This window comes from Tiliqua scincoides, chromosome 13 (assembly GCF_035046505.1).
Source record: "Tiliqua scincoides isolate rTilSci1 chromosome 13, rTilSci1.hap2, whole genome shotgun sequence".
Taxonomy (NCBI): Eukaryota; Metazoa; Chordata; class Lepidosauria; order Squamata; family Scincidae; genus Tiliqua; species Tiliqua scincoides.
In genome coordinates this window covers 1058336-1085176 of record NC_089833.1, presented here as the reverse complement: position 1 = coordinate 1085176, position 26841 = coordinate 1058336, and the positions used below count along the sequence as shown (strand labels likewise).

The window sequence follows — 26841 nt, the reverse complement described above, 5'->3', positions numbered from 1 at the left end:
AAAGCCCTGCTAGATCAGGCCAAAGGGCCATCTAGTTCAACTTTCTGGATCTCACAGTGGTCCATCCGATACCTCAGGAAGCACACAAGACCACAAAACACCTGCATCCTGTTGCCACTCCCTGGCATCTGGCATCAGCCTCATAGCTGGAGGGGCGGCGGCGCACTCAGGCTGGCAGGGAGCCTCAGTGAGGTGGGCAAGTGACCCCTCCCTTCGGAGCCAGTAATGGCTCCGAAGAGAAGGGCCCCTTGCCCGCACCACTGAGCCTCCCCGCGGGACTGCCTCCTCCACCCCCCTTCCAACTATGCCACCGTCTGGCATTCTACTTCTAAAACCAGAAGGTTGCACACACCCATCACGGCTTGTCACCTGTGATGGAATTTTCCTCCATCAACCTGTCCAATCCCCTTTTTCAAGGCATCTGGGTCAGACACCATCACCACATCCTGTGGCATGGAGTTCCACAGACTAATTATGCACTGGGCCGAGAAATATTTTCTTTAGTCTGTTCTAACCCACCCGACACTCATGGTTAGTAGATGTCCCCTGATTCTGGTGTTTTGTGAGAGGGATAAGAACCAGGGATGTGTTCTAGTCACTGAGCCTGAGTCACTGGAAACTACCTTCCCACCATGTCTGCTTCTGTCCTTCAGAATGCCGGCTTCTGGACCACCCATGAGGTCTTTGGTGTAACACGGAAGCAGTGAAAAAAGTAAGCTGGAACACACACAACAAGAGAGCTGTGACTCGAGTTCTGACTCTTTTTCGAGTCACTGGTCCTGAATCGTGAGTTAAGTCGGAGTTTGTGACATCTTACTTGAGTCAACTCAAGTCATCAAAAACTGTGTTACTGCATGACTCAAGTCAGCCTGAGTCATGCCCATCCCTGATAAGACCTTCCCTCTGTCCATCCCCTGCACAAATTTGTATGTCCCCCCTCAACCTGCCACAATGGGATGGCTTTTCTAGTAGCAGCAATGGGAGCTTCAGACCATACAGCTGCATTCAAAGTAGGGGTCCTAGGTGAAGAGCCAAAGCTGCCCCAGAGCGCAGCCAGCAGGTCCCTCTCCATGGGTCACCTCTTGCTTCTTCGACAGATAAATGAGCAGGCCACCAGCCAGCTTTAGAAGCCATGGAGCTCAGCACAACCACTTTGTCGCCCACCACTGGCAGCTGGAATGCCTTTCCGCAGCGGACCCTGGAAGCAGTGGACATCGCCATCCTAGTCCTGTACTTTGTCTTTGTTTTGGCCGTTGGGCTCTGGGTAAGCAGGGTATTTTTTTCCTACTTTAGGATACTGAAATGAAGAAAGCTCGCAGGGGCACCCAAGTAGAGTTTTGTATGAAAGTGCATTCAGTTCTGATCCTACAAAAAAATTCCTGAGCTGAGCACATGATTGGATGAACCCTGGTCTTTTACACTGCATGCCTATGTATGTCTACTAAGAAGTAAGTCATATTATGTACCATGTGGTTTACTCCAATGAACATGAGAAGAGCCCTGCAGGATCAGGCTGAAGGCCCACCTAGTCCAGCTTTTTGGATCTCATGGTGACCCACCAGATGCCTTAGGGCCCAATCCTATTCAATTTTCCAGGACCAGTGTAGCCATGCCAACGAGGCGTGCGCTGCATCCTGTGGTGGGGAGGCAGTCACAGAGGCCTCCTCAAGGTAAGGAACATTTGTTCCCTTGCCTTGGGATTGCATTTCACTGGGAAGTTGGATAGGATTGGGTCCTCAAGGAGTATACAAGACAACAAGAGACCTGCATCCTGTTGCCACTCCCTGGTATTTGGCTTTCAAAGGTAGCCTACTTCTAAAATCAGGAGGCTACACAAACCCATCACGGCTTGTAACCTGTAACAGATTTGGCCTCTATAAATCTGTCCAATCCCCTTTTCAAGGCACCTAGGCCAGATGCCATCACCACATCCTGTAGCAAGGAGTTCCACAGATTAATGAAACTCTGGGTCAAGAAATATTTTCTTTTGTCTGTTCTAACTCACTCGACACTCAGTTTTAGTGGATGTCCCCTGGTTCTGGTGTTGTGTGAGAGGGGAAAGGACATCCCTCGATCCACTCTGTCTATCCCCTGCATAATTTTGTACATTTCAATCATGTCCCCCCCTCAGGCGCCTTTTTTCAAGACTGAAGAGCCCCAAACGCTGTCGCCTTTCCTCGTAAGGGAGGTGCCTCAGCACAGTAATCATTTTAGGGTGCAACCTTATGTCAGTGCTTTCTAGCAATGGCAGAGCAGTGCCAACGGGACGTGTACTGCGTCCTGCAGTTGGGTGTCACTCACAGCGGCCTCTTCAAAGTAAGGGAATTTTTGTTCCCTTACCCCAAAGCTGCACTGCCCTTATGTCAGTTGTTGGAAAGCACTGACATAAGGGGTTAGGATTGCGTCCTAAGTCGCTCTCTTCTGCCCCTTTTCCGGTTCCACAATGTCCTTTTTGAGATGTGGCAACCAGAACTGTATGCAATACTCGTGTTGCAGCCTTACCATCAGTTTATACAATGGCATTATAATATTGCACAAGTTCCATGGTTGAACTGACTCACACAAAGCCCACCTTTCCTCCCCCACCCCAACCTCTGTGCACAATTTTGCAAAGATGAATGCTTGTCCCACATGTTGCAAATCCTGATCTGAGAGCCTTTTCATCCCCCAGGAGATCTGTTATCTAGCTGGACTTGTGCTCCTGTATGATACAAGTTGCTCTTTGGAGATAGGAATCTTGCCCTCCATTGGTGGAATCCAGGAAGTCGATGTGATTAACAGTCGGTGCCCTATGCCATCTAGTTGCCAACCCACCAGGATAGGCCAGGAATCTTTTGGAATGTGCACCAGGGCTCTAGGACTGAAAGAGAGGAAAGCATGTTGGGAGAGATGTAAATCACCTGGAACACTTGGCAACTCAGGGACACTTGGCAACTCAGCTCTGCCAGGGCACTGTGCCACTCACGTTGATATATGTATGTAGCCAACAGTGGAATGATTGGGAACAGTGGCTGTTCCCAAGAGATGCTTGTGCAACTCGAAAAGGGCAGGCAGGTTCTCTCTGAGTTCTGTCACAGTGCCGACACACAGACAAGTTTCTCATGCGCTCAGCCTGGCAGGTACGCTGTGCCCCACCCCATCCATCTCTCTCATAACCTCCTCTGCTCTTTACCTGCACCTGCAAACTCCATGCTGGCCAAGATCTCCCAGCCCCTGAAACAGTCCACTCGGTGGTCTTTCTTGCCAAAGGCTGTGCCAGCCACTGCTCTCCAGCCTCCTCCTCTGTTCCGGAATCCGAAAAACAAAAGGAAGTCTGGAGGGTATTGGTGGGCACTTGACACTCTCCTTTTCTCCACTTGTCCTCTTCCACTCCATTTCACTCCATTCCCAACTTTCACTTGGCATTCGGGCAGTGGGAAAGAGAGAAGCAGTTAAGGTGGGGCAGGTGGATGGAAGATGGCACCCCCCCCACCAAGCTGCCCCTTGTGGCCATGGCAACAGTTGCCCTCCTGATCAGGTTGGGCATGCAAGGAAACATCCAACTCTCTAAAATATTTTTTACCCAACATGATATTAACCTGTGGATTTCCTTGCCACAAGATGTGGTGATGGCCTCTGACCTGTATGCCTTGGAAAGGAGATTGAACAGATTGATAGAAGAAAAGTCCATTCTAGCTTACAAGCCATGATGGGCGTGTGCCACCTCCTCATTTTAGAAGCAGGCTGTCTCTGACTGATAGATGCAAGGGAGTGGCAACAGGATAGAGGTATCTTGTTTTCTTGTGCGTTCTCTGAGGCATCTGGTGGGCCACTGGGAGATACAGGAAGCTGGACCTGATCCTGCAGGGCTCTTCTGATGTTCTGCTCTAAGCCTTGCTTGGGCCGCTAATCTTGCTCTCCTCCTTCCTCTCCAAAACTCCTCCTGAGTCCATCACATTCTGTATCCACCCCTGAACTAGCACCACCCTTTGTCCATCGGTCCAAGTCCCCTGGGCCCTGTGCTAGAGTAAAAATTAAAAAAAATGAAAGTAATATTTTGTCTAAATCATTTAACGACCACTAAAACAATTGGTTTTGTAACTTTTTACTTTCCAAAGGTAATTGACACATTTGTATTCTGACATGTCTGCAGTTGTATATTTATTTTATTTTATTTATTTATTTCTTACAGGTACAGGAAAGGAAATAGGTTTAACTTAGGGTGGGTACAACACAGGTTACACATAAGGTAACCTTATGTGCAATTGTATATTTAAATCTGCTTAGATCCATTTGGTCCATGAACTCACATGCACTTGTAAGTGCACATTTTGATAGCTTTTCATTCTACCATAGAGACAGAAAGTCTGTATCATGTCTACAAAACATGTCTTCAGTTGGGCTCCGAAAGCCAGCCCTGCAGCAGAATCCTGTCACCACCTTCAGGATTGTCCCTTTCCTGTGTCTTTCAGTCCATGTGGAAGACCAAGCGGAGCACCGTGAAGGGCTACTTCCTGGCTGGAGGGGACATGGTTTGGTGGCCGGTGAGTTCTCCCCTCCTACCAGCGGCACGGGACTTTGCTGTGTTTGGGGGGAAAGGGCCAGAAGTGAGTGGCTGTCAGTTTCGTTTTCACCTCGGCAGCCTGGAGTTGTGGCTAGCAGGTTTCTCTGGTCTGTCCTGCGGTGGGTCTGTCTAGCCAGGCAGTCCACGAGGCTGACCGAAGCAGGCGCCTCAGGCAGCAGATTGGTGGAGAGGTTGCCTACTTGCTTTCCTTGCTCCTGCACCCAGTCCCTGGATTGCAAAAGGAAGATGGCAACAGAACAAAAGCATAGAGGAGAGGAGGCAGTGGGTTAGCACCTCAGGGATGCTTTAACCTTCTGCTCTCCTTCCCTCCCTCTTTTATTCCATCCTTCTCTTCCTTTGGAAACTCAGGGATAGGAGGAGCAAAGCCTGGCACAGGTACGGGGGAGGGAGGGCACACAACACTTTCACATGGAGATCTTGGCTCAGCCCTGCTCTCGAGCCACCCTGTAATGGCTCACAAGAGATGAGTGCAATAGGGAGTCAGTAGAGAAACTGCACACAAAGCTGACTCTCAGTTTCTCCTGCTAGGTGGGGGCTTCCCTCTTTGCCAGTAACGTTGGCAGTGGGCATTTCATTGGCCTGGCCGGCTCTGGTGCAGCAGCTGGAATCGCCGCCACAGCCTATGAGTGGAATGTAAGTATTGCAACCATCTGCTAGGCTCGATCCTGGCACTTGGGCGTGGCCTTTGTCTCCTCTGGCCTGCGGGCACTTTTCAAACGTGTAGGACTGGACTCTTAAAAGCTCAGCATCCCACCTGTGAAAGGGAGAGGAGGGGGAGGGGAAGGAGCAGAGTGGAGGGGATTGATAACAACTGCCTTAGTTTCCTTCCAGCCCCAAGTGTCAGGCTGCAGCGTATTTTCGCAACTCTATGGAATTTAGCACAAAGTTTTTTGTTAATCTCGCTGAGTCATGGAATGGAACTAGGATAAAAAGGCTCCACCTGTAATTTCAAAACATATAATTATCGTAAACTTGTAATTTACTTAGAGCCAAATGCATGTCTACTCAGAAATACGTCTCATTATATTCAATGGGGCTTACTCCCAATAAGTGCAGATAGGATTGTAGCCTCACTTAATTGATTTGATTTTGCCATATGGGGGGTATTAAAATTTTTCCTGCTTGATGATGTCACTTCTGGCCATAACATCACTTCCAGGTTAATGGCATAAGGTCTGGTGGGTCCTGACAGTTTGTCATTCTAAAAGTGAGTCCTGATGCTAAAAAGTTTGAGAACCACTGATTTATATCATTATTTGGACCCTTTGGGGCACAGCAATAGCTTTGATGTTGCTTCCAGTTTCAGTTCAGGGATGCCCAGGCTGGAGCCTGGAGATGGAGCTGCACCTGTGCATGTGTCCTTCTCTCTGATGTTGCCCCAAAGCCTCTGCCGGATGGTCCTGTTGGTCCACCGATCCTTTGGCTGGACCCCCATCTCTAAGCAGAGCTCCTTTTCCCTCCTCAGGGCATGTTCTGTGTCTTGGTGCTGGCGTGGCTGTTTCTTCCAATCTACATCGCAGCAGGGGTGAGTGTGGAGGCCCCTCCAGAGTAAAAATGGGGCTGGGCCCCTCCAAGAAAAAAAGGAAAGGACAGGATGGATTTAAAGACTTTACAGTCGAATCCTTAAGGTCGGTAGCCATTGCAAATGTGCCATAAAGGATGTTTGCAACAACTTCAGAATAAGGAGTGCTGGCGGGAAGGCCTTTGCCATCCCACCGGCACTGAATCCAGAGGACTGGTGAAGCAGGGGGAGCGTGAATCCAGTGAAGGATGGAGGGAGGGGATTATTGGGGGGGGGAGCTGAACAGGATCAGATCTGGGAGGGGATTGGGGTCAGCAGATGAGGCCCCCATCATATCCTAACCTCCTTCCCAGGCCTTGAAGCCCTATGCTGGACTTTTCAAACGTAGCCAGCAATTTTGCTGGCGCAGCTCCAAGTAGCCTCATTGAGCAGGCTGGAGTGCTACTTGTGGTAAGGGAACAGATGTTCCCAGCCTGCCTAATTCTAGTGCTGGATCTGGTGTGGGCTATGTAGCCCGACTGCACCAGTGCTGCTTAGGATGGGGTGGCCTAATATTGTGCGGTACACAGGACCTGGTTAGAGATGTAAACGTTACTGAGCCATTGGGGAACAGTGATCATGCTGCGATCCGTTTTGACGTGCACGTTGGGGAAGAATACCAGGCAAATCTCTAATTGGTGGCCCATCAATTAAGGATCTCTATGTGACCCAGGCTACATCACCAGCCACTTAATGCTGGTTTTCTTCTTGGCTTGTCCTATCACAGCACTTCCCTCTCATGCTTGATTTTATAGTTTCAAGCTGGCTTTTCATTCTAGCCTCTCACAGCAAGAGGGAAGGGCTTGCATGCTGGAGACTGACATGACCAGACCCCTTGACCACAGACTCTGTGCAGGGAGGGCTGGTGTACTGTTTTAGTCATTTCAGCCCTTCTCAGCAGCCATGTGCAGAAAGCTTTGATAATTGTTCCTCCTCCTAACTTCCAGCCCATTGCTGCCAACCTCACAGCCCCACAGACACCTGCTCCACGCAAACATTGGCATAACCCCATTGGGCAGGAGGTCTGGTCTAGAGGGTAGAGCCTCCATTTGCCTGAAGATTAACATCCACAAGGTCGCCAGTTCGAGGCCACCGGCACCGTGCGACCTTGAAGCAGCTGGCAAGCTGCAGCTGAGCTGTTCCATCTGCTCGGAGCGTGGGAGGATGGAGGCCAGAATGTTAAACCAGATCGGAGTGTAACATCTTGAATGTGGTGGTTCTTGAAAGAGAGAACCTTCTTTCAATTTGTAAAAATCCCTGCGTGGATTTAATAAGCCTGCCTGTGTAAACCGCCTTGAATAAAGTCTTGAATAAAGACCAAGAAAGGCGGTATATAAATACTGTATATTATTATTATTATTATTATTTTACCCCCCCCCCCCCATTCACTAATATTGTCTCATTCCTTGCAGGTCACAACCATGCCAGAATATTTGCAGAGAAGGTTTGGTGGCAAAAGGATTCAGATCTTCCTAGCGGTTCTCTACTTGTTTATCTATATATTCACCAAAATCTCAGTAAGTAAGGAGGCGAGAGGAGACAGAACAGAATTGGCTTGGAAAGAGTAGGTGGACATAGGCCTAGAGTCACCTTTTCTTCCTTTTTGATGTTGCTGATGTGTTGTGACAACTGTGGGGGAAAAGAAGGAAGGGCTGTGAATTTCGGAAGCCTGTTAGGAGGGCTGAAACTTTGGACAGCTGCAGAGTCTGTTCCCCCAGACAACTTTCTGAGAGTCACATGCTGTCCCAATCTGTTCTCTAAGAACAGATTCTGATGTTACATGCACTAGGCACAAAACAGGAGTCTTTCCAATGTGATCCTTGAGCTCACACATCTGGAAAGACCAAACAGGGATGGTCTACTCAGGCAGGGCCTTTGAGAGGAATTTTACCAAGGGGTACAATGTTTCTTTTGGGCCCCTTCCCTTCTCCATTGGACCATAATGTCATACAATCATTGGATCATAATTTCTACAAATTTCAATATATAAAACTATGTAGGCTGACACAAAATGTGAATGCTGCTCTTCACACAAAATAGACAAACGTTTTTTGAGAACCCAGAAAATTTCTGGCTCCCCTCCTTTGACCCCCTGGCAGGCCTCATTTCTTTTCCCCCAGGCCCAGCTATGAGGTTCCCCCTGCCTCACCCCCACAGGCCCTGGTTAAATAGGAAAATGTAAGATACCAGGAAATTTTTGGGTTCCCCCCCCCTCTGGTTCCTGGGCCTCCTTTTTGACCCTGGGTCACAATTTACCCCCTGCATCCCCCCCCCCAATGGGCCCTGTACTCAGAACACTTTTTCAATGCCAAATCCAGTATGTAGAACTTAACAGGAGTCTAAGATGTCACCCTTGGATCCATTTTGGAAAGGTCAACTGGGTTATGTTATAGAATTTCCATAGGTCTGTGCTTGATGGAACTGTATCTGCAAGTCTTAAGCAGAGAATCAGGCCATGCATATTTCCTGAGGCCTGAGCGGCGGCTGTGCTTAAACTCCCAGCATGCAGCTGCCTCTGATCACCAACCCCTACTGAGGTCATGTTCCCCATGAATTACTTGGTAGCTGTGGTCCATAGAATGAGGTTCTTGTGAAAAGCTCTACCTTGTCTAAACGAGCCTCCCCTTTGTGCAAAAAGAGCATGAAGCTGTAAATAAGGAGAGCTGAGCAGGGTTTGATGGACAGTAAAGGTGAATGGGAAGAAGTGTGCGTGAAGGAGAACTGAGCTTTTCAAATGGGCCCTGGAGGTTTTGGTCTTTGAGGGATACAGAACTTGGCTAGTTTCTGCCCAGCACTGGTGCGACACATCCCTGGTGAGAAGTTCACCCTCCTGATGGCCAACTGGATGTTCTTTCCTCAGGTGGACATGTACGCCGGGGCGCTCTTCATCCAGCAGGCCTTGCACTGGGATCTCTACGTGGCTGTCATTGGCTTGTTGGGCATCACAGCTATTTACACGGTGGCAGGTGGGTCCGAGCATTGGGAAAGGTGGGGACCAATGTGCTGGCACCTCTTCATTCCCACATTCACATGTTCATTCTTGGGCATGCGTCTTGTGAGAGTGAACCCCTCTGGGCACAGCAGGACTTCTGCAAAGGGTTGCACGGAGCAAGTGGAGATCTCTTTCCTAGTAGGTGGCTGTGTTTTGGCATGATGTTCCATGTTCCCATGAATGGGGTCAACTCATTTACAGCTGGGTTGGCCCAGTGTCTGCATACCAGGGGCCGGCAAAGGCCCCAAGTGAAAAACTTTTTCCTTCCCTACTTGGCCACTGCCTGGTCCCCTGCCTGGAAGGCTTCAGGTGTTGAGGCTCATGCTGCTTGTCCAGACCTTTCAGCAAGAAATATGGTTGGCTGGGCCCAGTTCTCTGCTCAAGCCTCACTCTCCTCTTCCCTCGATGCAGGTGCTGGAGTATCGGCTTGCACTGAATGGGGTTGCACTCTCCCTGAAGGAGCAGGTCCGCAGCTTGGGGGTCCATCTGGACTCGCAGCTGCTCCTGGATTCCCAGGTGGCGGCTGTGTCTAGGGGGGCCTTTGCTCAGCTTCGGCTGGTTCGCCAGCTGTGGCCGTACTTGGATCGTGCAGACCTGGCCGCGGTGATCCATGCCACGGTGACATCGAGGCTAGATTATTGTAATGCACTCTATGTGGGGTTGCCCTTGCAGACGGTTTGGAAACTGCAACTAGTGCAGAATGCGGCGGCCCGTGTAGTTACTGGAGGTAGGCGGTTTGACTCTGTCAGTCCATAAGAACAGTCCCATTGGATCAAGCCATAGGCCCATCTAGTCCAGCTTCCTGTATCTCATAGCGGCCCACCAAATGCCCCAGCGAGCACACCTGATAACAAGACCTGCATCCTGGTGCCCTCCCCTGCATCTGACATAGCCCATTTCTAAAATCAGGAGGTTGCACATACACATCATGGCTTGTAACCCAGAATGGATTTTTCCTCCAGAAGCTTGTCCAATCCCCTTTTAAAGGCATCCAGGCCAGATGCCGTCACCACATCCTGCGGCAAGGAGTTCCACAGACCAACCACGTGCTGAGTAAAGAAATATTTTCTTTTGTCCTAACTCTCCCAACACTCCGTTTTAGCGGATGTCCCCTGGTTCTGGTGTTATGTGAGAGCGTAAAGAGAATCTCTCTATCCACTTTATCCTTCCCATGCATAATTGTGTATGTCTCAATCATGTCCCCCCTGAAGTGCCTCTTTTCTAGGCTGAAGAGGCCCAAACGCCATAGCCTTTCCTCATAAGGAAGGTGCCCCAGCCCAGTAATCATCTTAGTCGCTCTCTTTTGCACCTGTTCCATTTCCACTTCCTGGTCTTCAATGAGGTCTCAATCCAGGAGAGGACCTGTCCTCTAATTCCCTGACTGTGGAGTTTATTCAGTAGCCTTTGGTGAGCGACTGTGTTGAACGCCTTCTGAAAGTCCAGATATATAATGTCTATGGGTTCTCCCGCATCCACATGCCTGTTGACCTTTTCAAAGAATTCTATAATTCTATGATCTGTTTCCTCATTTCAAGGTCCCCTTCTGGTTTCTGGTCTGGGGGACAATAGTACGCCCCCAGTATTACATCGCTCCTGAGGCCTGGTAATTTAACCCACAGAAATTCTATGGAGTTGGACCCACCTTCAATCTCTACTTTGCTGGATTCTATCCCTTCCTTAACATAAACAGCCACCCCACCTCCAGCATGCCCCTCCCTGTCCCTCCTGTAGGGTTTGTAGCCCGGGGTTGCAGTATCCCATTGATTCTCCGCATTCCACCAGGTTTCCGTTATGCCCAATATGTCAATGTTTTCCTTTGTCACCAGACATTCTAGTTCTCCTATCTTTGCTTGGAGACTTCAGGCATTTGCATAAAAGCATTTGTACATGGAATGCCCCAGGATGGGCTGCTTATTCGCTCCTATGTCTCCGCATCCTCTCATTGTGCCAAACCGTCTATCACATCCCATCACGCTACCATTCCCAATTTCTTCTCCTACTCTGCCTTTACCTTTTTGTTCTCTAACCTCCCCATCCTTGTCCCATAGGTATGAGGAGTCCTGAACCGGATGTCCCTCGGCTCCTGTCGGCCTTCCCCCAGGGATCAGTTTAAGAGCTGCTCTGCCACCTTTCTAATGTTTTGTGCCAGCAGTCTGGTTCCATTCTGGTTCAAGTGAAGCCCGTCCCTCTTGTAAGGCCCTGCTTGTCCCAAAATGAATCTAAACCCCTCCTCCCTACACCACCATCTCATCCACACATTGAGACCCCTGATCTCTGCCTGCCTAGCTGGCCTGCGCATGGAACAGGTAGCACTTCAGAGAACACTACCTTTGAGGTCCTGGCTTTCAGCTTCCTACCTAATAGCCTAAATTTGGCCTCCAGGACCTTCCAGCTACATTTGCCCATGTCGTTGGTGCCGACATGCACCACAACTGCTACCTCCTCCACTGCCTGTCTAGATGAGAAGCGATGTCCACAACCTTTGCACCAGGCATTCAAGTCACCATGCGGTTCTCACATCTGTTGCAAACCCCCCTCTCTATGTTTCTAATAATCGACTCCCCCACTACAAGAAGCCCCCTCCCCCCTCCCGCTGAGGAGTATCCTGAGTGCGTTCAGATACGGGTCCGTCCCCTGGAGAAGGGGTCCCCCCTAGGGGATTGTTTCCCTCCTCTCCAGGATGACGTCCTCCAGCCCCGAGACTTCCCACCCAGGCAGCGGAGGAGCTGCACACCTGAGGTTGGGATGAAGCCTGATTGTCCCTGGAAGTCTCCCCATGGTCCTTCTCTGCCTGCCTCTGCTTCTCCAGGTCGGCCACCAAGGCTTCAAGGGAGCGGACGCGTTCCCTGAGTCCCTGGAGCTCCTTGCACCGAGGACACACCCATGACTTATGCCCCAGAGGCATATAGTCATACATGTGGCACTCGATTAAAACACTGGATAGCCCCCACCCTGCTGCTGGCTGCCTGACTGCATAGCTTTTTTTATTTTGTTTGTTTTTGTTTAGGGGTACTTAAAAAACCCTACACTGGTTAGCAGCCCCCTTCTCAAGGGAAGAGAAGGGCAGTGTCTGGGGCCCTGGCCTCTTCGCCCTGCTGCTGAACTTGCACAGATGCTAAACTCGCGGTGCCTTACCTGGCACTTTGTTCCTGAGCACTGGGTGTCCCAGAGGCTGTACGTGCTTCTGCAGAGAAGCTCACGCGGTGGCAGGCACTAGCTTTATACTCCTAGCTTGCTCCTCCTCCCTCCCTCCTTGCTGACTGAAAAGGGGCTGGTCTTCCCAGGTGAGATTTCCCTGAATGGGGTGCTTGGATTTGCCTAATGGGGCTCTTATCAACTCCTAAAGGTCAATTGCTATGACCTAAAGGACAATGACTATGCTAAATTGCCCTAGCTGGGTGAGACCAGGGCCCTTCCTAGGTTCTTACCCTCCTACTAACAGCCACCGGGTAGATGGGACTTGTCAGCCTGGGAAGGCAGCTCATCTGAGAGAAGGAAAACTCTGATCCCAAACCTCCACTGCCTTGTGGCTACATCCAGTTATGGAAAAGGCTTCAGGAGTCAACCTTGAGGCAAAATCCGGAGCCGGAGTCCCTGAGGCAGTTCATGGCTGAACACAGTCATGTTCTGGCAACTCCTGCGACGCTGCTGGAACCAACCGTATTGGCCTCTGCCTTTCCATTGGACCATTTCAGCAACGTGGAGAGGGGGGATTTGCTGCATGGGTAACAGCCTATCCTCCATACCTACTTTACCCAGGCTTTGCGCACTGGAGAGGACACTGTTCCAGAACCACCATTCAGAGCGTGACACCATAGTCTTCCGAGACTGAAGGATGCCCACACACACCCTCCTACTTCAGTTCTCTGAGGCTGGACTATTTTTTTAACCTCAAGCTGGTTTTTTATTTGAGTTTAAACTGCACTGGTTTAAGAGTTTTTTGACTTGACAGAACTTACACACTAAGGTTTAAATCCTGTTTAGCCCTGCTAAAATCCTGCTTTTATTAAGTGTGCACCTTTATTTTGTTTTGTTTGTTTGCTTGTTTATTGCTCTCAACTAGATCCTGTGTCCTAATTTACTGAACCTTTAGATTATGTTCTAACTTAGATTAAGTTTAACTTGGGTTAAGTATAGGGTTAATTTAAACCAAGTAGAAAAACTTGCTTTCCACTTTATCCTCCTCTGTTTTATTTATTTTTCCAAGTGCCTGTACCTTGGGCTCTTACTCACAAGTAGGACTCTGCTCCTGCTCAGAGTAGACCTCTGTATAAAGACTTACTTATTTATTTTTTTTGCCCTCACCTAGCTCCTGTGCCCCAACTTGCTGGACTTTAGAATCCCTCCCTCAGGTTAGATTAGTTGCTAACTTAGGTAAAGGTTAGGTAAAGCTAAGCTAAAGGTAAAGCTACATTTAAACGTTGATCTTGCAGTCCACTTCTCCAGCAGCTGCACTGGCTGCCCATTCATTTCGGGCCCAATTCAAGGTGCTGATTTTGACCCTTAAAGCCCTGTACTGCTCTGGGCCAGGGTATCTTAAAGATCGCCTTCTCCTGTACAATCCGGCTCATCCTCTTAGGTCATCAGAGAAGGCCTTTTTACAAGCCTAGGGAGGTATGTGGGGCGGCAGCAAGAAATAGGGCCTTCTCAGTAGTGGCACCAACACTATGGAATTCCCTTCCCCTTGACTTAAGAACTGCTCCCTCTCTTGAAACTTTTCAGTGAGGCCTGAAGACCCTTCTGTTTAGACAAGCCTTCTGAGTTCCTGGCCTTCTTAACATCTTTTTAACATCTTTTAATATCTTTTTTAACATCTGGTTACAGGCCTGATCCTTTTATAATTTGCTGCGCTATGCTCTTTTACCTGACTACTTTTTTCTCTGACTACTGTTTTTATGATATGTCGTTATGTTTTTATCTGTTTTTATTTATGTTTTTTAACTTGTTTTAACCTTGCTTGTAAGCCGCCTTGAGTCCCTCCGGGGAGAAAGGCGGGGTAAAAATAAAGTTAATAATTCCCTCCACAGGCGGCCTGGCAGCTGTGATCTACACGGACACTCTGCAGACCGTTATCATGCTGGCGGGGGCACTGACTCTGATGGGCTTCAGTGAGTACTGGGGGAAGGGGTGAGTCTTTAGGTGGCACTTTTCCCGATTTGGTCCATGTTACGTCGCAGAAACCACGACAGTGATCTGCTTCACGGCTGTCCTTTGCGTGTTTGAAAGGTGGCAAGCCAGGGCAAGTCCAAGGTCTTCCAAGGCCTGAGGTGGGAAGCCAAGTGTTACTGCACCCCCCCTATGTGGTGCCTTGCCACACAAAACTCCACAAGCTTCCCCCACTCACCTCCACCACTCCTCACCCTCTTCACGCTTCCAGAGGAGGAAGTGTGGAGGGCAGAAGAGTTGTGAGCTAGAGCATCTCTGCTTCTCACTCCTCCACACTTCCTCTGTGACTCAACCCCGCGCTTGCTTTACGAATCCAAAAGGCAGGCAGAGAAGCAGCAACCAAGACAGGCAGCCAAGAGAAAGAATTGGTATATCACTACATAACTTGGTCTGCATCTAGAGGAGCTGGTACTTTGCTTACTGAAGGGCTCAGTTTCACTCCCAGCATCTCCACGCTAGCAGGAGGACCCAGAAAGAAGCTTTGCTTCAGACATTGGGGGGCTGCTTATTGATAATGAGGTCTAAAAATCCAGCAGAATCATGTAGTGGAAGACCCTTTTCCCCTGACTGCTCCCTGCCAACCCTGGCTAGTTTCCTGCAAACAGTGAGACAGGAGCAGAGGCAGCCAGAAGGTTTCAAAGCAAATCCTTGGTGCCCTGGGGGGTCTTTGATATCCACGGGAGATCGAGGACCCCCCAGGGATATGAATTTCTGCAGATAATGAAATCCACGGGAAGGTCTTCACAGGACCTAGTAGTGCTTTCTGGTTGTGTCCTGTGAGCAGTGGCATAGCTAGAGGGGGTGCAAAGCACTAAGTTTTGCAGTTTCACCGTGGCGTGCAAGCAGCCCCTCCCCTTCGGAGCCATTCTGGGTGGTGGGTGCAAAATGGAAGCTTTTCCGCCCCCTCTTGCCCTGCTTCCTCCCCCCATCCCGCCCTCCTCCACCTTCCCCCTACCCTGGAAGCTTCCCCCCACCCACCCCGACAAACCTTTCTGCTGCCTGGAGCTCATCCCTTGCTCCAGGCAGTTTGTGGCTGGCTTCTAGGTGGTGCTGGGCTCGGCGTGGACTGTTGCATTTGTGACACCCAGGAGACGAGCTCAGGATTGGGCTCTGAGTCAGCAGAGGGCGGTTTAACATACTACATGCCAGTATGGAGCTATGATGCTACCCAAGTGCTCTTGCTTGAGCCTGGGATGCTGCAGCACCATAGCTGGTCCTGTGCGTGCAGAACCAGCGGGCAGTGATGAAGACGATGGCTTCCTTTTTCCAGGCTTTGCCAAAGTTGGAAGCCTGGAAGAGCTGCAGAGCAGGTACTTTACCGCCATCACGAGCAACCGCGACAGAAACACCAGCTGCGGCTTGCCCAGGGAAGACGCCTTCCACATATTTCGGGACCCGGTCACGTCAGACCTTCCTTGGCCAGGGGTCCTGGTGGGGATGACCATCCCGTCCTTGTGGTACTGGTGCACAGACCAGGTAAGGCTCTGTGCGTTGATTGAGGGACTGAAAAAATTTCTGCAGTGGCACTGCTAGGAGGTGGAAGGGGTGGGCCGCATTTGGTGATGTGCACGGGAAAGGTGACACCACTACTGGCCAAAATTTTTAAAATCTTGGTGTTTTTGAATAATATCATCATGCTATAGGCTGGCTGGGGAGCCTCCCACCCCCGTCTACCTGCTGGTATGCCAGCATTTGCTCCTTCTGCTTCCTGGAGTGGAAGAGGAAGTGAAAAGAAGAGTATTAGCTTCGAGTGGAGACACTCTAGTCCACCACTCTACTCTTCTCTGCACTCTCTTTTCTGCTCTTTGGAGCAGGAGATGAGTGGCTGAAGGAGGCGAGTGGTTGAACGACTCCCCTGCACATTTGTCACACCACCCCTGGGAGCCACAACTCACCGATTGAGGACTACTGGATTAGGTGGAGACATTATTATAAATAATCCCTGCCTCCTTGTGCACATCTCTGTTTATCTTCCAAGGTCATGGTTCACTCCAGTGGTGTCCTTAACCCCACAGGTCATTGTTCAAAGATCCCTTGCGGCCAAGAGTCTGTCTCATGCCAAAGGGGGGGCGCTGTTGGCCTCCTACTTGAAGATCCTGCCCCTCTTCATGATGGTCTTGCCTGGCATGATCAGCCGCATTCTTTTCCCAGGTAAGAAGGACCAAGAAGTCCTCTCCTGCCCAAGCTTGCCATTTCAGTGTTGGTGTTGGTGGTGGAGGAGGGAGGAGGAGGAGAAGGAGAAAACAGGTTCCAGGGTGTCTTGTGAGCCAGGGTGGGGAAAATTCCCAGGAAGCTCCAAAGCTCTAAAGCAGCCATTTTCAACCACTGTGCCATGGCACACTGGTGTGCCGCGAATGGTCCCCAGGTGTGTCCCCGGGAGTTTGGTGGAGGGTCATTTATTAATAGGACCGTCGGGGAAATGAGCTCCCCACCAACAGCAAGGTGCGCCTTGTCAATTGTCCAAAAACTGATGGTGTGCCTTGGCAATTTTTGTACCGTGTCAGTGTGCCATGAGACAAAAAAGGTTGAAAATCACTGCTCTAAAGATTAGAAACACCGAGCTATAATTGTAAGAACATATGCAGAGCTCCACTGGATCAGGCCAAAGGCCCCTCTAGTCCGGCTTCCTGTATCTCAAAAGAGTGGCAACAGGATGCAGGTCTCTTGTTGTCTTGTGTGCTGAGGCAGTTGGTGAGCCACTGTGAGATACAGAAAGCTGGACTAGATGGGCTCCTTTGGCCTGATCCAGTGGGGCTCTTCTTGTGTTTTTGAGATTTTCGTGGGAGGAAGAGGCTTATAGCAGCAGAACAGTTTCTTGTCCATGTGGGACACGCAGAGATAGCCTGATGGGAAAGAATAGCACCTCTTGCTCAATGTCCTGGGTATCACAGGCCACCTGAGACCGACAGCACCCACCCCTTGACTCACAGCATTGTTTGCCCTGGCAGCTGCCATTCTCCAGCCCTATCAGGAAATGCCAAATATTGACCCTGGGAAAAGAACATAAGAACAGCCCCACTGGATCAGACCATAGGCCCATCTAGTCCAGCTTCCTGTATCTCACAGCGGCCCACCAAATGCCCCAGGGAGCACACCAGATAACAAGAGACCTGCATCCTGGTGCCCTCCCTTGCATCTGGCATAGCCCATTTCTAAAATCAGGAGGTTGCGCATACACATCATGGCTTGTACCCCGTAATGGATTTTTCCTCCAGAAACTCGTCCAATCCCCTTTTAAAGGCGTCTAGGCTAGACGCCAGCACCACATCCTGTGGCAAGGAGTTCCACAGACCGACCACACGCTGAGTAAAGAAATATTTTCTTTTGTCTGTCCTAACCCGCCCAACACTCAATTTTAGTGGATGTCCCCTGGTTCTGGTGTTATGTGAGAGTGTAAAGAGCATCTCCCTATCCACTCTGTCCATCCCCTGCATGATTTTGTATGTCTCAATCATCCCCCCCCCCTCAGGCGTCTCTTTTCTAGGCTGAAGAAGCCCAAACACCGTAGCCTTTCCTCAAAAGGAAGGTGCCCCAGCCCCGTAATCATCTTAGTCGCTCTCTTTTGCACCTTTTCCATTTCCACTATTTCTTTTTTGAGATGCGGCGACCAGAACTGGACACAATACTCCAGGTGTGGCCTTACCATAGATTTGTACAACGGCATTATAATATTAGCCGTTTTGTTCTCAATACCCTTCCTAATGATCCCAAGCATAGAATTGGCCTTCTTCACTGCCGCCGCACATTGGGTCGACACTTTCATCGACCTGTCCACCACCACCCCAAGATCTCTCTCCTGATCTGTCACAGACAGCTCAGAACCCATCAGCCTATATCTAAAGTTTTGATTTTTTGCCCCAATGTGCATGACTTTACACTTACTGACATTGAAGCGCATCTGCCATTTTGCTGCCCATTCTGCCAGTCTGGAGAGATCCTTCTGGAGCTCCTCACAATCACTTCTGGTCTTTACCACTCGGAAAAGTTTGGTGTCGTCTGCAAACTTAGCCACTTCACTGCTCAACCCTGTCTCCAGGTCATTTATGAAGAGGTTGAAAAGCACCGGTCCCAGGACAGATCCTTGGGGCACACCGCTTTTCACCTCTCTCCATTGTGAAAATTGCCCATTGACACCCACTCTCTGCTTCCTGGCCTCCAACCAGTTCTCAATCCACGAGAGGACCTGTCCTCTAATTCCCTGACTGTGGAGTTTTTTCAGTAGCCTTTGGTGAGGGACCGTGTCGAACGCCTTCTGAAAGTCCAGATATATAATGTCCATGGGTTCTCCCACATCCACATACCAAGCTAGGCAGGCCATCGCGTGAGGCTCTCTGCACGCCCCAATGTGCGACCCAATGTGCAACCCAGTGTCGACCCAATGTGCGGCGGCAGTGAAGAAGGCCAATTCTATGCTTGGGATCATTAGGAAGGGTATTGAGAACAAAACGGTTAGTATTATAATGCCGTTGTACAAATCGATGGTAAGGCCACACCTGGAGTATTGTGTCCAGTTCTGGTCGCCGCATCTCAAAAAAGACATAGTGGAAATGGAAAAGGTGCAAAAGAGAGCGACTAAGATGATTACGGGGCTGGGGCACCTTCCTTATGAGGAAAGGCTACGGCGTTTGGGCCTCTTCAGCCTAGAAAAGAGACGCTTGAGGGGGGACATGATTGAGACATACAAAATTATGCAGGGGATGGACAGAGTGGATAGGGAGATGCTCTTTACACTCTCACATAATACCAGAACCAGGGGACATCCACTAAAATTGAGTGTTGGGCGGGTTAGGACAGACAAAAGAAAATATTTCTTTACTCAGCGCGTGGTCGGTCTGTGGAACTCCTTGCCACAGGATGTGGTGCTGGCGTCTAGCCTAGACGCCTTTAAAAGGGGATTGGACGAGTTTCTGGAGGAAAAATCCATTATGGGGTACAAGCCATGATGTGTATGCGCAACCTCCTGATTTTAGGAATGGGTTAAGTCAGAATGCCAGATGTAGGGGAGAGCACCAGGATGAGGTCTCTTGTTATCTGGTGCTCCCTGGGGCATTTGGTGGGCCGCTGTGAGATACAGGAAGCTGGACTAGATGGGCCTATGGCCTGATCCAGTGGGGCTGTTCTTATGTTCTTATGTTCAAGGATGTATGTCAATGTAATCACAAGGGATCTTGTGCATACCAAGTGTTGCCCTCCCCAAGGACCACCCCTCAGTGTCTCGGGGCCAAAGTACAGGTTATGTTGGAATGATACACCAAGATCTTGTAAAGGCATCTGTGAGGCCCTCTGTTTGAAGCAGGCCTGCAGCAGAGGGCGAGGGAATTTCTAACCCTTATCCCTTCAGAAACACAGCCCTGATAAAATCGTCCCCAAAGTTGCTCTTAGCCTTTGTGCCCCCAAGTTGTCCTCTCACATTAAGCATCACTGTTAATTAAGCTAGGGAACTGGTGAGACACTAGATTGGACCCCCTCCCTGGCAGTGCCAGAACACGAATTCAACACCCACCCACCCCACAGCTGCTTATATAAGAGAAAATTGTATTGGGGGAGTCAATCTCGAGTGTAAAAATCTCTCAGGTGGCCTGTCGACTTGTACTTTGAACTGAGCAAACAGCATTCAGAAATCACTCAATGGACTAATTAATAAATATTCTACGGCAGCATTTCTCAAACTGTAGGTTGGAACCCACTTATAAATAAGTAAATAAAATATTTCTTTCTAGATCACTTTTTTTAAAAGTCTCGTAAAGCTAGGTGGGTCCCAATACAGTATCACTGTAAAAAGTGGGTCCCAGAGCTAAAAGTTTGAGAACTGCCCTAGGGGCTAGCAGAACCCTGCCTTGGAAACTGACCCTCAATGCACACAAACTGACATTTCGCACACCATGAGGGCCAGATCTAGTAAGGTGAGGTGGGTGGAGGGTTTCCTTGCTTGGGGGGATTATGTTGACAGGAGGCCTTTCAGAAATCTGTGTGATCACGACTACTATGTTGGAGCCTTTGTGGGGTCATAACCCTGGTTTCTGACAGTCTACGAATGAAGCTATCTTTATTCCAAGCCATTCTAACCCCTTGTTCTGTTGAGCTCAGTACTGTTGAGACTCTACCACAAGAGTGACAGCCCTTTCCCATTAGCTTCCCATCCGCTGTGCCTCTCCAGGAACTTTCCCCTGCTATTTATGACTCTTTGTCATGCCGTTTCTTGCAGATCTGGTGGCCTGCGCAGATCCAAAACTCTGCAAAGAGATCTGTGGCAACCCTTCTGGCTGTTCGGACATTGCGTACCCCAAGCTTGTCATTGAGCTCCTGCCTCTGGGTAAGAGACAGCAAGCCGAGCCTGTCAATGTAATCAGAAGTCCCGCACCTCTGGGTTTGATGTCAGTGCACAAGGAACAGAATGGTCTTTTCTGCAGCTGGTATCTGCCCAATGAATGATGCAGGCTTCAGGGTTACCTCTATGCCCAGAGTCCCCTTGGTGGCACTTGGTCAGAGCATGGCCCCTTGCCATGGGTTGTGCCCTGTGGTGTTCTCATCCCAGCCATTTGGGCAACGGTTTCTCTTCTCGGTTCCAGGGCTCAGAGGGCTCATGATGTCCGTGATGATCGCAGCACTGATGTCCTCCCTGACTTCCATCTTCAACAGCGCCAGCACCATTTTCACCATGGACCTCTGGGGCCACTTCCGGCCTTTGTCTTCCGAGTGGGAACTCATGATCGTCGGCAGGTAAGAGGGACAGAATGCTCAAGACCACGAGCCCCAGAAAACTGCAGAGCAACCCACCAAGCTAAGACATTGTGCAGGGAGTTGCGTACTGATGATTAGGGGAGTCTGAAAACCCCTAATCATCAGGGTTGTTTTTTTAACCTAAGGAAGAAAAAGGCAAAATATGGTTTTGTGTTTTTATTCAATACAACTTTTATTTTAATTTTTAAAAACGTTTTTAAAAATACTGATTACTGGAAAATTAATCTGTTTTAACCAGATGCAGCCCACAGCCAGTAGAAAGTTGGTAATTTTGCTCCAAATCTGGGAAACAGAAGAATATACGGTGGGCCCTCAGTATCTATGTGGGATCCATTCCTGGACACCTACCCCCCCCCCCCCACTGCAGACACTGAATTCTGTAAATAATGAAATGTGTGGGGAGGGCACTGGCAAACCAGGAGGTGCCTTCCAGTCATGTCTGGGAGGCCTGCTGAGGTGTGGGGTGGCTTCCCTGTACCTCAGAACACCTCCTGGAAGACACCTCTGGTCACGTCCAGGATGTCCTCTGAGGCCTTCCAACTGCAGGCTCGACATCTGCGGATAAAGAAGGCCCACTGTATTCAATTTTATGCATTGCTGGCATGGTGGTGGAGAGAAGGTGGGAGCTACCTGATGGTGCCTACAGAATCACACCTGAACTTGCTGGCCCTGGACCTGTTCTTGCGGGCATGGCATAGCCTTCTGGTTCAGGCTGAGGCTGGAAGCTGCCTCTGCAGCCTGCACTTGCCTGCACAGTTATGCCCCAACAGGCCTTGTGCCCCTCAAGCCAACAGAAGGCACGTGGAAGAGGCGGAGGAATGGCCGGTCAACATGGGGTGGAGTGAAATTGGTGATATTTAGTGATATAAGAACATAAGAACAGCCCCACTGGATCAGGCCATAGGCCCATCTAGTCCAGCTTCCTGTATCTCACAGCGGCCCACCAAATGCCCCAGGGAGCACACCTGATAACAAGAGACCTGCAAGGCCTCCTGGGAATTGTAGTTAAGAACATAAGAACAGCCCCACTGGATCAGGCCATAGGCCCATCTAGTCCAGCTTCCTGTATCTCAGCGGCCCACCAAATGCCCCAGGGAGCACACCAGATAACAAGAGACCTGCATCCTGGTGCCCTCCCTTGCATCTGGCATTCTGACATAACCCATTTCTAAAATCAGGAGGTTGCGCATACACATCATGGCTTGTACCCCATAATGGATTTTTCTCCAGAAACTTGTCCAAACCCCTTTTAAAGGCATCCAGGCCAGTCGCCATCACCACATCCTGTGGCAAAGAGTTCCACAGACCAACCACACGCTGAGTAGAGAAATATTTTCTTTTGTCTGTTCTAACTCTCCCAACACTCAATTTTAGTGGATGTCCCCTGGTTCTGGTGTTATGTGAGAGTGTAAAGAGCATCTCCCTACAATAAATATTTTGTTTAATGGACTAAAATTGGTTTTATTTTGCTTGATTTCACAAATACCCAAAACAAAGACCCCTACTTACAATCAAGAAGACCAAGGAGTGCTCTGAGGGTGTGATCAAAGCCATGCTGATCTGGGAGTAGACCCCACTGACTCTAATGGGACTTGCTTCTGAGTAGACATGCTTATGGATTGGGCTTTTAGGATTTCTGGAGGATTTCTTACAAGTAGGCCTGTGTGAGACTGCATTGCACCTCTTGCTGATCACAGTTTCATTGACGGCTTCCTACTCCTTCACCAAAAGCTCAGGTCTTTCTCCCTGCTGCAGGGTCTTTGTGCTGCTGCTGGTGGTGATCTCCATTCTGTGGATCCCTCTGGTGCAAGTCAGCCAGGGAGGCCAGCTGTTCATTTACATCCAGACCATCAGCTCTTACTTGCAGCCACCTGTGGCCGTGGTCTTCATCCTGGGCTGCTTCTGGAGGAGGACGAACGAAAAGGTAGCGCTGCCCAAAAGGCGACCTCTGGAGTCTGGATGGCTCTTCTTGTCCCTGACCCACGACAGAGGGAAGGGCTGACTCTGTTTCTTCCTCTGTCTCCCAGGGTGCATTCTGTGGCCTCTTAGTTGGGATGGTCCTGGGTCTCATCCGGATGGTGCTGGATTTTGTCTACATGCAGCCACGGTGCGATGAGGCAGACAACCGGCCGGCGGTGGTGAAATACGTCCACTATCTTTACTTCTCCATGATCCTGACACTGGTCACGCTGGTCGTGGTGGTGGTCATCAGCCTCTTGACAGAGCCTCCTCCAGATGCCATGGTGCGGAATTCCGAAAGGCTGTCTGTGGGTCCCAAGGGATCTGTTTTATGGTGCTTGTCTCAGGGCAGTAAGGATCTTTCTAGAGCTCTGGAACAAGAGCAACATCCCTGAACATGCATTGCAAGCACATTTGCTCCTACCTACCGGTGGAACTATTGTATAGCCCAGAGTGCATTGTTCCACATGCCCCCATAGCTCTGAGTGGCCTGCTTGGTGCATGCACACATGCTTGCCCAAATGCGCACACAAACAGTGGCATAGCTAGCCACCCTGGCACCCGGGCCAAATTTCAAAATGATGCCTCCTGATGGCACAACCAGAAGTGGTGTCACACCCACGGGGAAGGAGGGAGGGTGGTTGTGTGTGGGGGCTCTCCTCCTTCCTTGCAGGAGGAGGTAGGAGCAGGGAGCATCTCAGTCTGGGGGCTTGGGGGGAGGCAGTGCCAGGCGGCAGTGAGTGCGGAGGGAGCAGTGCAAGGGGTGAGTGGCTGGTGATGTCATCATGTGACACATTTTGCGTCAGTGCCACTCACTTCCTGGTTCTGAAAGTGTTGCAGTTGGAGTAAGTTTGGGAACCGCTGAGCTGGACCATTCCAGTTGCAATCCTGATTATCCAGGTCTCCTCCCCCCATCTTCAATGCTGCCCCCCCTTTTCCAATTCAGAGAGGGTGCACATGAGAAGGGCCTCATAAGAACAGCCCCACTGGATCAGGCCATAGGCCCATCTAGTCCAGCTTCCTGTATCTCACAGCGGCCCACCAAATGCCCCAGGGAGCACACCAGATAACAAGAGACCTGCAAAGCTTCCTGGGAATTGTAGTTAAGAACATAAGAACAGACCCACTGGATCAGGCCATAGGCCCACCTAGTCCAGCTTCCTGTATCTCACAGCGGCCCACCAAATGCCCCAGGGAGCACACCAGATAACAAGAGACCTGCAAGGCTTCCTGGGAATTGTAGTTAAGAACATAAGAACAGCCCCGCTGGATCAGGCCATAGGCCCATCTAGTCCAGCTTCCTGTATCTCAGAGCGGCCCACCAAATGAGCCAGGGAGCACACCAGATAACTAGAGACCTGCAAGGCTTCCTGGGAATTGTAGTTAAGAACATAAGAACAGACCCACTGGATCAGGCCATAGGCCCATCTAATTCAGCTTCCTGTATCTCACAGCGGCCCAACAGATGCCCCAGGGAGCACACCAGAAGACCTCATCCTGGTGCCCTCTCCTACATCTGGCATTCTGACTTAACCCATTCCTAAAATCAGGAGGTTGCGCATACACATCATGGCTTGTACCCCATAATGGATTTTTCCTCCAGAAACTTGTCCAATCCCCTTTTAAAGGCGTCCAGGCTAGACGCCAGCACCACATCCTGTGGCAAGGAGTTCCACAGACCGACCACGCGCTGAGTAAAGAAATATTTTCTTTTGTCTGTCCTAACCCGCCCAACACTCAATTTTAGTGGATGTCCCTGGTTCTGGTGTTATGTGAGAGTGTAAAGAGCATCTCTCTATCCACTCTGTCCATCCCCTGCATAATTTTCTGTGTCTCAATCATGTCCCCCCTCAGGCGCCTCTTTTCTAGGCTGAAGAGGCCCAAACGCGTAGCCTTTCCTCGTAAGGAAGCACATTCCTCATGGTTGTGCTGCCCCTGCCCCACCCTCAACAGCTGCTGAGAGCCAGCTTTGGGATCTGGGAGATGGTGCTGTCTGCTTAACCCCTTCTCCTATGCCCACAGGTCAGCCAGCTCACATGGTTCACGCGCAAGGATGTCCCAGCAGAGAAGGAGATTCCCCCGACCTCTGTCAGTCCCATGCCCATCCCTGCCCATGGAAGCCAGGAGGGGGGCATCCCTTCACCTCCTCCAGTGCAGCTTGAAATCAGTGATGGCCCTGAAAACCTCTGCGGCGACCAGAAACGTGAGTGGGGTTGTGGGACCTGCAAGCTCCTTCCAAGGCCAATTCAGCGGGTGAGGCTGCCCCCCAGGCAGCAGCTCTTCCCACCCGGTCACCTCCTTCCACCTGCGGGCCTCCTCTGCTCTTCCTTCTCCTCTTGCTTCCTGGATTGCAGAAGGAAGAGGGGGGTGGGGCACAGACAAGGAAACGGGGAGGAGAACTGAAGACTACTATGGCATCATAAGAACCTTAGAAGAGTCCTGGTGGATCAGGCCAAAGGCACCTCTCAGTGGCCCATCAGACACCTCAGGGAGGCATTTGGCCTTTGGCCTGATCTGCTTGTGTACTCTCTGCTTTGACAGGCTGAGGCTCTCCTGGGTCTTGGGCAGAAAAGGACCCTCCCCAGCCCTGTTGCGAATGGAGTCCCATTTATCCAGTGATTCCTGGGTTCAGTTGGGCACCTTATCTATGGAAAGTGGGTGTCCTGTCACCAGTGATGGTTGCTTCTCCCCCCCCCGCAATGGGGAGAAATTTCCACTCTGAATGCATCTCTCTCACTGGATGTATTTCAAGGACAGGCTGTCCTGAAGATGTTTAATGTGGATGTCCAAGTGACCCCGAGCGTCAATAATTTGCAGTGCACACTCTTGATAAAGGGAGCCAAAGTCAGAGGGGAGCAGCAAGAAATGGAAGGTCCTTTTAGAAGCTATCAGTAGAGAACCTGAGCTGACAGTTAGCCTGGCATCATTACTCCAGAGTAGAAATACACGGCTTCTGTATGTGGTGATGGGGGGCTCTGCCAAATGTTGGATGACCCTGGCAATGGAAGGGCATGTGAGATTTTCCAGCCCCTAGGTCATGATGCCAGGCTCCATGAGAGGGAGATTGCAGGGGGTACATTGTACCTAGGCTTGGGGTCAAATGGGGGGCCGGGGAGTCAGAAAAGTCCTGGGATCTTAGTTTGTGTATATTGTGTTGAAGACCAGCATTCACATCTGGTGTAAACCTTCATTGTTTTATATATTGTAATTTGTAGCAATTGTGATCCAATGGAGAAGGGAAGGTACAAAACTTCCTGTCAGAGGCCCCGCATGCTGCATTAGGGCCACAATCCTATCTTCACTTGAGTACAGTGGGGCTTACTTCTGAGCAGACATGCTTAGGTTCCAGCTGTGTGTCCTTTAGATTGGGACAGTGGCATAGTTAGAGGGGGTACAAAGCACTAAGTTTTGCAGGGAGCCTCCACGTGCAGTGCAAGCGGCCCCTCTCCTTCGGAGCCATTCCAGGTGGAGGGAGCAAAACAGAGGTGTTCCAGCTCCTTTTTGCTCCCCTGCCCAGAATGGCTCTGCTTTTCACCCCCTCTGGCTACGCTACTGGATCAGTCTCTGCAGTCTTTCAGCATAGACAACGTGCTTCAGAGCAGGATAATACATACTTTACTGACATTTCCCTCTGCAGATGCCTTGGCTGCTCGGAAAAGCTCTCGACTGATGAAAGTCTTTTTGTGGATCTGTGGGATGGACAGCAAAGACCAGGACTCTTCCGAGCCGGCTGCGGTGACCAAAACAGACACCACCGTGGCTTCACAGGATGAAAGACCCTTGGTGCAGCACGTCCTCAACATGAATTTGATCGTGTGTTTGAGTGCTGGTGTCTTCCTCTGGGCCTTCTTTGCATAG

The 26841-nt window shown here is 50.2% G+C and overlaps 1 protein-coding gene across 1 annotated transcript; it reads left to right on the top strand.

The window, feature by feature from the left end:
- The first annotated feature begins 1132 nt into the window (after window positions 1-1132).
- Window positions 1133-26841, top strand: SLC5A11 (solute carrier family 5 member 11). Its single transcript, XM_066640444.1, has 15 exons — window positions 1133-1264; window positions 4452-4523; window positions 5093-5197; window positions 6030-6089; window positions 7538-7642; window positions 8986-9091; window positions 14145-14225; window positions 15554-15759; window positions 16299-16434; window positions 20489-20596; window positions 20853-21003; window positions 22780-22948; window positions 23052-23267; window positions 25006-25186; window positions 26621-26841. Exons 1-15 carry the CDS (start codon window positions 1133-1135, stop codon window positions 26839-26841), a joined length of 2049 nt encoding a protein of 682 aa, XP_066496541.1.

What these genes read in the sequence shown, in the direction of transcription:
- SLC5A11 (XM_066640444.1), top strand. Translation starts at nt 1,133, where the DNA reads ATGGAGCTCAGCACAACCACTTTGTCGCCCACCACTGGCAGCTGGAAT. An exon ending in TTTTGGCCGTTGGGCTCTGG is followed by an intron (nt 1,265 to 4,451) that starts GTAAGCAGGGTA and finishes TGTGTCTTTCAG; the next exon opens with TCCATGTGGAAGACCAAGCG. An exon ending in GGGACATGGTTTGGTGGCCG is followed by an intron (nt 4,524 to 5,092) that starts GTGAGTTCTCCC and finishes TTCTCCTGCTAG; the next exon opens with GTGGGGGCTTCCCTCTTTGC.